General features: G+C 42.4%; 1 protein-coding gene across 3 annotated transcripts in view; it reads right to left on the reverse strand.

Annotated features, from left to right (window-relative positions):
• The window catches only part of Neu3 (neuraminidase 3), a 21,769-nt gene extending 12,958 nt beyond the window's left edge, over positions 1 to 8,811 (reverse strand). The window contains exons 1-4 of one of the 3 annotated variants that reach the window (XM_008844253.3): positions 8,780 to 8,811; positions 8,525 to 8,697; positions 5,539 to 5,599; positions 3,643 to 3,854 (exon numbers count right to left, since the gene is read on the reverse strand). In XM_008844253.3, the coding sequence (XP_008842475.1) occupies positions 3,643 to 3,854; positions 5,539 to 5,548 (222 nt within the window). In that variant the 5' untranslated portion in view covers positions 5,549 to 5,599; positions 8,525 to 8,697; positions 8,780 to 8,811. Of the gene's footprint in view, positions 1 to 3,642; positions 3,855 to 5,538; positions 5,600 to 8,524 lie in introns of all 3 variants that reach the window. The other 2 variants (XM_029568885.1, XM_008844252.3) reach the window with 2 other exon arrangements.
• Between the last annotated feature and the right edge of the window lie 5,870 nt (positions 8,812 to 14,681).

A 14,681-nucleotide genomic window follows, 5' to 3' on the forward strand; every position in this document is an offset into this window, starting at 1 on the left:
AACACAGGTGCACTTACCTACATGCAGGCAATACACACATACACATAAAATAAAAATAATAAACAAAATATTTTTTAAAAGAAAACAATATTGTTAAATGAGCAAAGTAGAATATATAACAGTTGGGGCTGGTGAGATGGCTCAGCGATTAAGAGCACTGACTGCTCTTGCAGAGGACCCAGGTTCGATTCCCAGCACCCACATGGTGGCTATGAACTGTCCTTAACTCCAGTTCCAGAAAAATCTGAAGCATTCTTCTGACCTCCACAGCATTGCACAACACAGGGGCACTCACATACATACAGGCAATACACTCATACACATAAAATAAATAAATAAAAATAATAAAATAAAATATTACAAAAAAAGAGAATATATAACAGTGTATGTGACTTGCTCCTTTTTGCAGAAATGTAGAGGAAAAAGACTTCCAGTAATGGCAAACTAAGCAATCAGACCAGCTCATCTATTTACAACTAGAGAAGAAATAAAATATTAAAACAAGACCCCAAAAAAATCTGTTTGAAAGCACAAGAGAGTAAATAAGGCAATGATAAATTACAGCCCCCAAAACTAAAAGCTCATTCAGAGAACGCAGCTGGGCATTTCAAGTCTGCCTTCCCTTCAGGGGTCCCTATTAATTCTCAGAGGCATAACTGAAAGGCCCAGAAGGTGAATGGGAGAGAGAGTCCGTAAAGAAGTTTCTCCAGTGCTGGCAACATTCTGTTTCTTGGAATATGGGCAATGAATTTGGTAAATAGTGAATTCATAAGCAGTGGCTTTTTCATAATTTACTGATCTAAATTCACGTTTGTGCATTTGACACTTATGTTATACTTTTCTGTTTAACCACTTCACAATTTTAAAAGTTTAATTATTTTTTAAGAACAACAAATGTAAAGACTTGGAGGTTTTTAACTGACCATCTACCAAATGTTTGCCAACTGTGCTATACAGCTGCCTTAAAGAAAGTGCAGTTTGGGGGCTGGAGAGATGACTCAGTGGTTAAGAACACTGGTTGTTCTTGCAGAAGACCCAGGTTCGAATCCCAGCACCCACATAGCAGCTAACAACTGTCCGTAACGCCAGTCCCAGAGGATCCAACAGTCTCTTCTGATCTCCGCAGGCATTGCATGACATGGGTTCACTTACTTACATGCAGGCAATACACACATACACATAAAATAAAATAATAAATAAAAATTTTTTAAAAAGAAAGTGCAATTTTTACCTCAGGCTGTGATAAAGGATGGCCCACTTCCTTGCTGAACTGGCCAGTCTATCAGGCATGTCCATTTGGCATCATGATACAGTGTGGTTATCTATAAAGTTCATACTCAAAAATCATGCAACTAAGTTACAAAACAACTGCAAAAAATCTCATATTTTTAATAAGTTTTATGTTGGGCCACATTCATGACTTGGCCACATGGGCTTGCAAGTACCATGTTGGACATGCATGGTACATTTTGAGTCCTTAGATTCATTTCCAAGTATCACAGTTTGAAAAACAGCACTGGCATCTCATATAAGATCCCAGGGTCACAGTTCGATTAAGAGACCAGAAACCAAATCAGGACTGTGCCACTAGAAGAAGCAAAAGAGCTCTTTAGTACTGAACACAGAGGTCTCAAAGGACATGAACCATTTCTAGGTACTTCTGCAAAAGGGACTTTATATTATGTGTAGATTGAATGCCCCAGATGGCAGAACACGAACAATGCAGTTATACAAGTAGCGAGACCATCTCATTTAGCAGAGAATAAGTTGCCAAGGATTAAGATCTTCATTTGGAGAATTCTGAAAACAGACCTTTTGTGGACAATGACTAGTGTTGAGTTATCACTATATAGTTTATATTATCAGTTACCTTCTATAGGTGATGAAACAGAAGATTCAAGTACCCAAGGTCACAAATCCAACAGGGGTATGTGATGACTGACGGACTCTATAGCTATGCTCCTAATCACTAAGCTCTCAGTAGTTACTAGATTGCTATACTGAGAAATATTCTTCTAATTTCAAAACTCTACCATTAAGTAAATTAAAATTAAAGAATGAAAGCAAATACAATAAAGAGAAAATAAAATTAAAATGTGTGACTTTTGGACAATGAAGTTATACAACACGTTAGAAACAACAACAACAACAACAACACCATACACACACACACACACACACACACACACACACACCCCTGCTTAATAGCCCACTGGCCATTCCAGGAAACACATGAACATGGATAATGCCTGTCCTAGAGAAAATGAAGTAGCTGGAACTCCAAGTTCTGTTGGGTCACAGGCCTGAGCTTCTGTGGAGTCTGGTCCTGGGAAGCCATGAAGAAGATCTGATGAGGCAAGAAAAACAGGGGCTGGAAATTCCTGACAATACAAAGTCCTCATAGGAAAAGCAATGTCATTCAAAGCACAGAAAGGGTTCAGAAGAGTAACATCAGCACTCTAACAGAGCAAAGCACTGCTGTGGCTATGAAGTTTAGATGGTGAGACGGGAGAAAACCAGGGCAGGTAAGGGATAAAGCACCCATTAAGGAGATAGAGATAGAGTTATATATGATTTATAAGCCTCTCAAATCACTGTCTCATCTGATCATTTCAGCTAGATCTGAGAGGAGGGCAGTAAGAAGAAAAACAGGTACCAGGGCTGGAGAGATGGCTCAGGAGTTAAGAGCATTGGCTGCTCCTGCAGAGGACCAAGGTTTGGTCCCCAGCACCTACATGGCAGCTAATAACCATCATGATTCCAGTTCTAGGGAATATGATGCCCTCTTCTCGCCTCCATGGGCATTGCAAGCACATGATGCAATCACATACATGCAGGAAACATTCATACACATAAAAGAAATAAAATACATAAAAAGAAAGAAATGTGGGTTCTGAAATCACCCTGTAGCTCCCAATCCCACAAGCAATAACCATTCTTTCCCCCAATAACAAGCTAGCAAAGCTGTGCTACTTAGGGCAAAGGCTCCAACTCCATGTCTATTGGGTGTGTACCCAAAGCAAATCATTTTAATTCTCAGTTCAAGTCCTCTTATAAAATGGGATCACAATATTATCTCATAAAAAGCACTTAGTAGTATTAACTGGTTGTTGCTGTTATCTGCCCCACTCTGTTATTTACTAAATGTGATCTTAAACCAGTTACCTTGAGAAGCAACAGGATCCCTGACTAGCAAAGCTGGGCTAACAATGCTTCCTTCCCTGGGTGATTTTACCAGGGAACAAAAGGAAAAGCACGTCTCATGTTAGCTGGATCTGCATGAACCATAGAGGCCTCTGGAGTCTGAATCTGAATTTGAAGTCTGCTTCTACTGCTGTATTATAGCTCCATGACTTCCAATGAATGACAAACTTTTTGAGCCTCAAATTTCCTCCTGTGCTCAATGTGACTGTCAACAGTATCTAAGACACAGAATGGCTGTGAAGATTTAATGTATCCCTGGCACACAATAAGTACTCAGTGAAAGCCACTGTTTTTATTGGGGGTTTTTTGGTTTTTTTTCCTCCTCTGGTCCCCACACAGAGATTTGCTGGCAAATGAAGGGAAAAGGATCAGAGCTAGAAGTGCACTCAGTTCTGAGGAGAGAAGATGAGTCCCAGGCCCAGATCTAAGATGAATCACCTGTACCGAGCATCCAGTCAACAACCCTTGCCTGAGGACCAAGTGGAGAGCATCTTCATCTCTGCATGAGGAACGTTTCTCTGCAAAGGCCAGAAAGGTTTGGGTTTGGGGAATATAGAGCAGGGCTGGGATACGGTAGGTGATCCCTGTCTGGTCTTCCTGCTGGAACAGAGTAGTGTTGAGGGAGCATGAGGCCACATCTTCCATGACTTCTGTAAGGATAGGAAACAGTTCAACATATATTCATTCCCAAGATGACCTGCATAAGTTCTCTGTCATTCCATTGCTAGAGGACACAGGGAGACATGGATGTACTCATATGTCTATTTTTTCATACGGAGGGAACACCATGGTCTCAAAAGCAACACTGTCCTATGCACTGTCATTCAACAAATCTATTCTCCAGACTGTGGGAATCAGCATGTGTCAAGTGCGCCTCTCTCCAGACAGGCTATGCACTTGCTTCTACACAGTGCTGGGGTTGGGGGCAGTGCACTATCAGTCAGGGGTGACTTTTTTTTTTTTTTGGTCTTTTTGAGACAGGGTCTCCCTGTAGCCCCAGCTGTCCTGGAACTCACTATGTAGACCAGGCTGTCCTTGAACTCACAGAGATCTGTCTGCCTCTGCCTCCCAAGTGCTGGGATTAAAGGTGTGTACCACCACGCCTGGCCAGGGGTGATTTTTAATGGCAATTCCTTGGCTTGGGGTTTCTTATTCAGGTAATATGAGTATAAACCCAAGTCCACTTGAGTGTACATCTGCGGTTGATAATTCCCTAGGGAAACCTTCTCCCTATCCAGTAGCCTAGCATAAAAGGGCAATCTTCTTTGTCATCTATGCCAGGAGGAAGATTTTTCACCCCTGGTCCACTCTGTAAGGGAGTACATTCAACAGAAGGTACAGATTCTCACAGGATGCAGCTTTGCATAGCAGTTCAGTTCCAGCCCAGGGGGACCTGTGGCTTTGGCTATCATGACAACAAGCACATTGAAGGGCAAACTTTTAAGTGTGACTAGGAAACATCTAGACCAGCTGAGGCAGGTCAAGGGGCTAACTACTCTGGTTTTTAGTTTGGTCTTATTCAGGCCCCTGGAGATTTCTCTTACTTCCTTATAAATTCAGCTGTAAAGGGCTTTGTGATAGTCTAGCCACCATTTTCTGGGCTAGCTGGTCTGACAGCACTGACAGTGGAAGCCTCCAAGTACTCCAAGTGCTCTTTGCAAAGACACCAGATGTTCTACACATAGACACAGGCTTGGGATTTTATTTTTCTTTCACATTATCTGTCATCCAAGGTTTATCTTGCAAATAATTTGTAAAAAAAAAAAAAATATCAAGCCATAAGAACTAGGCCAGTAAGGCCTTCTTCATTTATTCAATAAACATTTCTGGATGCCTACATATATCAGGCCCTTATAGCAGGTATCGAGGAGATACTTAATCTCAAGAAACCCAGATCCAAGTGAGGAAACAGACATGCATACAGATAAACATGCTGTAATAAGTGCTATTTTAAAGGTGAACACAAGAGCAAGTTATGAAATCAGAAAAGGGGTAACTGTCGAGATCAAAGGCCCAGAAAAGGACTTTTGGAAAGGGTGATAACAGAGTCAAGCTACACGCTCTGCCTAGAACATCTCTTTTTAGATTGCCACATAACTCCTTCCCTCACCTCCTCCAGTTCTGTTCAAACGTCCCTCTTTCCCTCACCTCCTTCAGCTGTTTTCAAGTCTCATCCAATCAGTGGGATGTTACCCGACAACTCCCATGCCACCTCTATTCCCCTTTTCCCACTTGTTTCTCCACACCAGTCCTCACTCTCTCAAGTCTTGTATAATATACATACTCAATCCATACTACAAAATAAAAGCTCCAGGAAGGGCTTTGTCCTCTCACCTAGATCCATGTCTGGTTTGTGAAAGGCACCCGCCAAGTATTCGTTAGATGAACAGATGGACTGTAATATAAAGAATAAAGACTGTGTTAGCTAGTTGAAGGGTAAAAAGCAGGACAGAGGGATGGGCTGTGTAAAGCCTACAGGTAACAGAAAACAGTGAGCTGTGGAGGCTTTCCATAGTACAGTATGACTGTGCTGCGGTGGAACGCAAAAACTACGAGTGAAAATAGGGCTACAAGGCACAGCAGAGTCTAGGTCCTGGGAGGCTTGTCACCTTCCTATGGTGTTGATCCCACAGACATGGAGCCACTCTACCTTCTGATAGGAAACTGACAAGGTCACTTTAGACCAATCTCTCAGGTAGCTTTCAGGGCAATGAAAAGTAAAGTTGTACTCTTTCTAGCTATGGCGAGGCAAACTTCCAACAGCATGTGAGTGATTCATTTAGTCACTAAATTAAGAGGGGGAAGTGGCCTCAGTGAGTTAGAAGAAAAGCCTCCCTTACCCTCCAATCTTGGGCTTTCAACAGCATAATCAAAAGACTAGGTCAACTGTCTTCTTTACACAGTATCAGCACACATCTGTGTCCCAACTTCGGACCCTGCTTCATGGAACTACACCTGTCTCTGAGTCGCATTGCTGTAATGCTTAACAAAGGGTTTGGCCTAGAGTACTACATGCTCTTAGGCATGTTATTTAACTTCTCTGCGCTTTAGGATTCTCATCTATAAAGTGAGTTAAAGTCATAAAAAAATTAAAGGGCTTTAAGTAGCTGTTACAAGGCCTACTGCATAATATGAGCACAATATATGACAGCTACTATTTCTCAATTAAAAATCATATATCATTCCTCGCCCTTATCTTCAGCTTTTTGAGACAAGGTCTCAATATGTAGTCCAGACTGGTCTCGAACTTGCTTTCCTCCAGCCTCAGCCTCCTGAGTGCTAGGATTACAGTGTACCACCATACCAAACAGGGCATAGTGGTACTTTATTCCTTGAATCCTGCAAACAATGAATAACAGTGGTCATGTACCGCACATAACCATGGAAGCTAATGATGGACCACATATATGATGGTCCCATAAGATTAAAATGCTGCTGAAAAATTCCTATTGCCTAGTGACATCTTAGCCATCAGTGTCACAGCACAACCCATTATTCAGATGCTTGTGAAGTAAACAAACCCACTATGATGCCAGTCATACAAATGTACAGCACAATTATGTACAGCTCATAAAACTGGATATGATAAACTATGCTACTGGTATGTGTATACATATATGATATATAATATATATCATATATATTTACTATATTTTTTTGTTTTTGTTTTTGTTTTCTTTTGAGACAAGGTTCTCACTATGCAGCCTGGCCCATCTGGAATTCACTACGTAGACCAGGCTGGCCTCAGACTCATGAAAATTGCCTGCCTCTGCCTCCCAAGTGCTGGGATTAATGGCGGCTACACGCCCAGCTACAATTCCTCTTGATACCTATGTAACCTAGGCTGATCTTGAATTTGTGAGTCTCTTTCTTCAGCCACCTAAGTGCAAGGATTACAGATGTAAGGCACCACAACTGGCTTGTGTCTGTAAAGTAAGATAATATGTACTTAAGGGGACCAGAATGAAGAAGCATTCAAAAACATTCTATAAACTTTAAGGAACAATACAAATAGAAGTCTTTAATTATTATAGATGCTGACCATTTTACAATTTCACTTCTGGTTCTGCTATCATTACAATAACTGCCATCACTAATTTTTATTAATTATGATTATGCTGATAATATTGATGACAGTGGTAACACAGGCAGTGGTTCTGGTGTTGAGACCTAAACTATTCACCCAATCCACGTGCTGGGAACTATGGACGGAGATGAATCAAATATGTCTGTGGCCAGGTGTGGTGGCCAATGTCTTTAATCCCAGCACTCAGGAGGCAGAGGCAAGTGTATCTCAGTGAGATGGAAGTCAGTCTGGTCTACACAGCAAGTTCCAGGCTAGCTGCAGCTACAGGGAAACCATGTCTTAAAACTATGGGGCTGGAGAGATGGCTCATTGGTTAAGAGCACTGAGTGCTCTTGCAGAGGACCCGGGTTCGATTCCCAGCACCTACATGGCGGCTACGAACCGTCCTTAACTCCAGTTCCAGGGGAATCCGAAGCCCTCTTCTGACCTCCGCGGCATTGCACGACACGGGTACACTCACATACATGCAGGCAATACACTCATACACATAATAAAATAAAATAAAAATAAAAAATAGAATAGCTAAGACTTGGAGTAAAACTAAGTGGTAGAGCACTTACCTACCATGCATAAGGCCCTGGGTTTGGTTGCCAGTATAGAGGAGGAAGAGAAAGAGGAGGAGGAGGAGGAGGAAGAGGAAGAGGAGGGGGGTTCCAGGGGATCCAACATCCTCTTCTGACCTCCTCAGGCATTGCACAACACAGGTGCACTTACCTACATGCAGGCAATCCATAAAATAAAATAAAAATAATAAATTAAAAAACGATATCTATCAGCTTTGGAATTGTTCATTTTAGCAGAGAATTCTAATTATCACTTTCCAATCAAGTCTTCCTGCTGTCCTGCTAGGGGAGATACAGTACATTGCAGCATAGGCTCTGAAGTCTGCCTTCTGCTGGAGAAGGAAAACCTTGGATCAGGCCACTCAGTTGTAAACCTAGACCAAATTGCAAAATTCATAAAGCCCACCTCGGGACTTTTGGGCCACCTACAGATCCCTCGGCAGTAAGAAGGGGTTTCCTAGTGTCCGTTCCCACTTCAATACCACAGTTAAACTATGCTTCAAGCTTGGCTCCAGTGGCAAGAAAACAAAAATAGAACAGCAAGAACGCTCACCAGCTGTCAGTCTCTGGCTCTGGCCCAGTATTCATGCCCTTATGGCTGCATTTCCTAAGCGCGGATGGTGTTCTGAACCTGTCCCCACAGACCCAGATTCCACCCACGCCAGCTCACCTGCGCCAGACCCAGCTGCGCGGTGTCTCTCCCGGCGGAACGCGGCTAGGTCCCCACCCGGACTCGGGAAGGCCGGCAGCTCTCTAACACCAAGTCCCGGCGAAGGGCCTGCAGCAGGGCTGGGGAGATGGAGGGACGGGAACACCAGAACTGAGGGCGCGGTGAGCTGCGAGCTGGCAGGAAAGAGAGACTGTGAGTGACGCGCAGGGGTTGCTGGCGTCCGCCCGTGGAGAGCAGCAGCCCTGGGCCACCTACCCGCTTGCCCCAGGGCCGCCCGGGCCTCGGCCCCGCCCCCTCAGAAGGCCCCGCCCCGTTGCCCGAAGGTCCCGCCCCCTGCCCCTTTTGCTACTCCTGCCCCCACACGGATAATTGCTTGGTTGGTTTGTAACAGGTATCCCCGCCTAAAACTTCCCTGTATAGCCCAAGAGTTAAACAAAGGTTCCAGGCCTCGGAGGGGGCTACATAAAGGACAGGAATTTCAGAAGGGGTGCGCGCCACTCTCCTTACAAAAAGGAAAACTATATAATTTAGCAGGGTCTGGTGGCTCAGGCCTGTAAACCCAGCTAGTCTAGAGGCTGAAGTTGGGGGAGTGTGAGTTTAAGGGTTGACTAGACTACTGAATGAGTTCAAGGCCACTCTGAACATCTTAGTCAGAAGACCCTCGCTAGAATTTTTTTAAAGTAAAAACAGGGAGTTTTAAGTAAAAACAAAGAGTTGAGAAAAGGAGCTCAGCGGCAGAGCACTTGCCTGACATGTGCAAGGTCCTAGGTCCAATCTCCAAATCGTGTATAATTTATTATGCATGGCATGAACATTTAGATGCATGTGTCTGTCACCGAGTCCTGAATCCATGCTCTTGTTTCACAATCAAGGAATCCAAGGGCTACCCTATTCTCAGCCCTCCCCTCCCCAAGGAAACAGCTCATCTTGACATATGCGGCATCTAAGAGGCCAGCAAATGTTGGGAGACAAAGCCTACCATGTCTCTATCTTCAAAATTATATGGTTACCAAGCCTCTCAGAAATAGGAGACTCAGAAAAGCAAACAGAAATGAAAAAACAAGTTGCCAAGTACACTGGCATCAAAATCCACACAGCAGTACTTATAAGCTAATTAACTAAGGCATTAATTAACTTCCCTTGCTCTGAAATAATAGTAGTGACGTTTGACCTAGCGTGGGACATGAGTTAGGTTAGAATGGTCACTGTGGTGTACTACAGTAGACTGCCTTACCTTATATAATACTAAAAAAAAAAATCACATCCCCAAATGGGGATTTAACCATTATGAGACCAGAGACACAGAACAGGGAGAGCTCAGGAGTGACTGGAGGGCCACCTTTTACCTGTGAGGATACCAAGACAGCAGGCCCTTTGTACCTTTATAATATCTGAGTCACCTTTGGATTATCTCTCCCCACATGCTGGCTCCTTTTTCTCTAGCATAAGAATACAATCTTATTCCTGTGAAGTGAACCTGTTTGATTCTTCTGACTAGAACTCAGCTGATGACTAACAATCTGCAGTTCCTTTTTCCTGGAGCCAAGTGTAACACAAAGGAGTCTGGCAAAAAGCTAAGGAAAGGGCAGAGTGTTAACTTGGAAGGTGTAAAAATAAAATGTTAACTTCTGTTAAGTTTGACTTCACAGACAGCAAAGACACAAGACGAGCATTGAATTGGGGGGGGGGGGGTTCCATAAATTGAGAGCTCAAAATTTGAGGGTGGGCTTTCCTAAGAAGAACAAAAAAGCCAACCTGAATATAACGATGTGTTTTGGTGGTGTTGTTGGAGGACTATAATCAGAGACTGACCCAATAGCACTGAGCCCAAATAAAACTGTTTCCTCCTAAAAAGAACCAGGACTTTGTGGAAAAATGGCTGATTTCAGATCTAGGGAAGAAAATATACAACATAAGCATACAATATCATGCCCTACCAGAATGTAAAGAAACCAGAAAAAAAAAATGGGGTTATGGCACAACAGCTAACTTAAAAACAATCCTACTGGCCAAATACAGGAAAGGAATAATCGGCAGGCATGGTGGTGTGCGCCTGTCCAAACATTCCCCAAGCAGAGGTAGGACCTGGATTATCACTATCACAGATTCTAACCAGCTTGGTCTACATAGTGAACTCCATGGCACTTGGGGCTACATTATTAAGATCATGTCTCAAAGGGAAAAAAAAAAAAGAATCCCTTCCAAATGATTGAATTAAATATTTTAAAAGTATAAGATCATAGTGACACATGGAGAGAAAAAGTATCTGGTTTCCTCCAAAGTTGCCTAGGAGAGAATTGAAAGCAGAATAAAGCCTTTTTTATATAAATCATGCTTTAGGATAACAGTTCTCCTTTATAGCACTACTTGACAAAAGAATGATATGTTTTTCATTTTGCAACCTTTAATGAAATAATGAATATAGGCAATACTTCAGGAGCTGCTAAGATCATCAGACGAACAGACAAGCACAAAATTTTTGTAATAGATGAATCAAACCAAAAACATTTGAGCCCACTTGTGTAACTGTTTTTTATTTTATGTGTATGAGTATATTGCCTGCATGCATGTAAGTACACCTGTGTTATGCAATGCCCTGTTGATCCAGTGGAACTGGTGTTACAGGCAATTGATTCCTGTGGGTGCTGGGAACCAAACCTGGCTCCTCTGCAAGAGCAGTCACTGAACCATCTTAACCACTGAACCACTTAACCACTGAACCATCTCTCCAGCCCACCCCACTGTGTAATTATAACATCAAGTAGAGACAAGGAGATATTATGCAGCCTCCTCTATGAGGTCTTGCTGCCAAAAGGTGAGGACTAACTTCATGATTAATGGACAGGGTCACTAATGAGCAATAAAAATGGCACACTTCCTGATTCTTCTTGTTCTGAGACAAAGGCCTGAGGGACCTCCCGCCACCTAGCCTAGCAGGGCCCCTTTTCCAGTCCAGACCAATTTAGGATAAGACCAAGGCCAGACCTTGACATATCTCACGCAGCTTAGAGCTGTGAACTATGGACTGTCTCTTCTTTTTTTTTAAGTTGACCAATCCAAAATTAGGGGGTGAGGACCTGTCCCATACCACCCAAAACATTGAAAAGACCTAAGCCCTCCTGGGAACTTTGGATTTTTCAGTATCTGACTCCCCTGTCCACTTGTGGAGCAATTTCTCTCTCTCTCTCTCTCTCTCTCTCTCTCTCTCTCTCTCTGTACGTGTGTTTCTTTAATAAAGTTTGTTACCTGTTGCTGTCTGCTGTGTCTGAGATTTTTCTTGCCTTTTAATTCTTGAACTGGTGGAGAAAATGAACCTGATCAAGAATTCCACCTTCCCCCGAGACAGTAATATTTTGTGGGGAGCTTGCTCGGGATTTCTTCCAAGGATCGCTGACTCTTTTGAAGGAAATCAGTTCTGCAGAAAGTGAACTAAGGACAAGATAGAGTCCAGCTGTCGCTTGAAAACAAGAGGATGCTTGGTCAGGGGCAGAATACTGCCTTCCCAAGTCAAGGGTGGAACACTGCTTTGGGATAGTAAGAATAATAGTGGTTGGGCTTGTGTTTTCCTTTCTCAAGAACTGGAGCTCTGGGAAAGGGTTTGGTTAGTAACAGAAAAGAAAATATTTTACCTTGTACTTTTCTTGACTCATATTTTGCATGCTGTATCCTTGGCTGACCTGTTCACTATGCATAATAAAGCCACTCTTAGAATTAAACTCACTGTGCTCCACCATAGAGCTGAGTCCTTCGCCTTCATTCATTCTGCCATCCACAAGCAGTTCTGAGCCTCTGCAGCTGGCACCCAAATGTGGGGCTCAAGAAATGAGTGAAAGAGTTACTTCTAAGGCAATTTCCACTATTTATTACTCATATTAGATCTCATACTAATCTTCCTGGACCTATGAGAGACACTAATAGGAAAATAGATGAAATGTTACAACATCATCTATATCCCTGTAATAATCTTACTGATACAATTAACTTTCGAGACACACATGCTAGTCAGAGAGTGTTGGTTCACCAATTCAGCATTCTACAAAGACTGGCTAAGACTATTGTAAGGCAATGTGACATTTGTCAACTAATTAACAACCGTCCTCTGCCTAGTGGTCTGAACCTGTGGGGGTCACAAATTAATGAAATATGGCAAATGGATGTCATGCATGTTAAAATGTTTGGAAACCTGAAATATACTCATCATACTATTGATACTTATTCCACTTTTCAATAGGCAACTGCGTTACCAAATGGAAAGGCTTCTTCTGTAATATTACATTTAAAAGAAGCCACGAATATCACGGGAGTTCTTAAACAGTTAAAAACTGATAATGCTCCAACTTATCCATCTCAAAAATTTCAATCATTTTTTCTCAATGGCATATCAGGCATGTCACTGGGATCCCATAAAATCCACAAGGACAAGCCATTATTGAGTGTTCCAATGGGACATTGAAAAAAAATGTTAATTAAATGAAAGGGGGGAAATGATAACCCCCCTCAATATATATTATTAGATGCTTTATTTACCCTAAATTTTTTGAATCACAATGTTCAAGATTTTACAGCTTCAGAAATGCAATGGCCCTGCATAAAAGAAACAGAATCTTTACAGCCTATATGGTACAAGGATATTGCTACAAACAATTGGCACAGAGCACATGTGATAAAATGGGGAAAAGGTTATGCTTCTATTTCCACAGGTCCAGATCAATTTTGGATCCCAGACCATCTCATAAAGTTTTGAGATGAACAAATGCCCATGCTTCAATCCTGACCTGGCCACTGAATGAATGGCTTGTTTTACCTTGGGCCGGACCACATGGAAGGTGGCCAGACCATTGCCTTCTACTAATTCTACCCTTCCCACCTGGGGTAAACTGAAGAAATTAGCCATTGAAGGAGATTGCATGGTTCAACCCCTAGGGCAAAATCAAAATCCTGAAACTTTACTTTTAGCTATGCTTGCAATACCTACTGTACAGGTAACCAACCATTGCTACCAAATTTTCTTATTGGGCTTATATTCCAAAGCTGCCTCTAAATCGGGCTGTTCACTGGGGAGATCCTGCTATCCCAATTTACACCAGTGATTCTAATTGAGTGCCTGGCCCTTATGATAATTGGGGTCCTTATTTCCACAGGAGGAGGGGTGGACCCTTAATGCATTTTATATAGTAGGAGTCAAGATGATCCCATTGGTATAGGCACTGAAGAGCACTGTTTGAAGGGAGCACATCATGTTTGGCTGTCTATTCTAGGAAGTGGCATGAAAGGGGATAGTAAAAAGGCTGTGTATATTGGTGGGAAAAGGATTCAAAGGTACTAATCATACATTTTTCCACCTCCCATACCTCCTTATCAGACCCCAGTAGTCTCAGAGTTAAGTGACTGGATACATTGGGAACAATGTAGAGGCCTGGAAACCCAAGTTCTTGTTAATACTTCTCATGGAAGTGTCATTGATTGGAGCCCTCTGGGCTCTGCTCAGACAAAAAGGGAAGATAAAGAGTTAAGATGACATAAAGAGCAAAAACTGTCCTTTATGTCCCTCTGACCAAATTATTATAGGCCTCAAAGTATGTCTGTTAAATATCCAAGAAGGTTAGTTCCACCAGTCTGGTACTTTTAATTTTAATTACTGTGTGTCATGTAGATAAATCTTGGGCAAAGACCAATGCTCCTTGCCCTCCTAGGTCGACTAGTTCCAGAGGACTATGAGCATCTCTCAAAATGTCCTGTAATTGTGGTGGGTCATCTGTCCTCTTGATCAAGGAGACCGAGGAGACCCTACCAAATGGACTTGAACCAGTGTCCAGTCTACAAAGAGGAGGGTCAACACAGAGGAATCATTTCTTCCATGCTTCCAAGAAAAGCCAACCGTGGTTGACTTATCTTTGACTTACCTTCACATAGGTGGAACTGGTAAAAGAAAGGAGCCAGGGGCTCTTCCCAAGCCTATGTGACCCCTGAGTAACAGATCCTCAAACAACCTAAAGTGTAAAAATAAGTTGGTTTATCTGGGCCAACTGTATGGCCTTAAACACCCAAAAGGAAAGTATAACCAAAGATTAAAGGGGGCAATATAATTTTTAAGAGTCCATATGTATAGCTAAAGGCTACATAGTAAGCAACAATGCCAGATTGGAGATACTTTCAT

The sequence above is a fragment of the Nannospalax galili genome, unplaced genomic scaffold, assembly GCF_000622305.1.
Source record: "Nannospalax galili isolate Female #2095 unplaced genomic scaffold, S.galili_v1.0 scaffold278, whole genome shotgun sequence".
NCBI classification, from domain to species: domain Eukaryota; kingdom Metazoa; phylum Chordata; class Mammalia; order Rodentia; family Spalacidae; genus Nannospalax; species Nannospalax galili.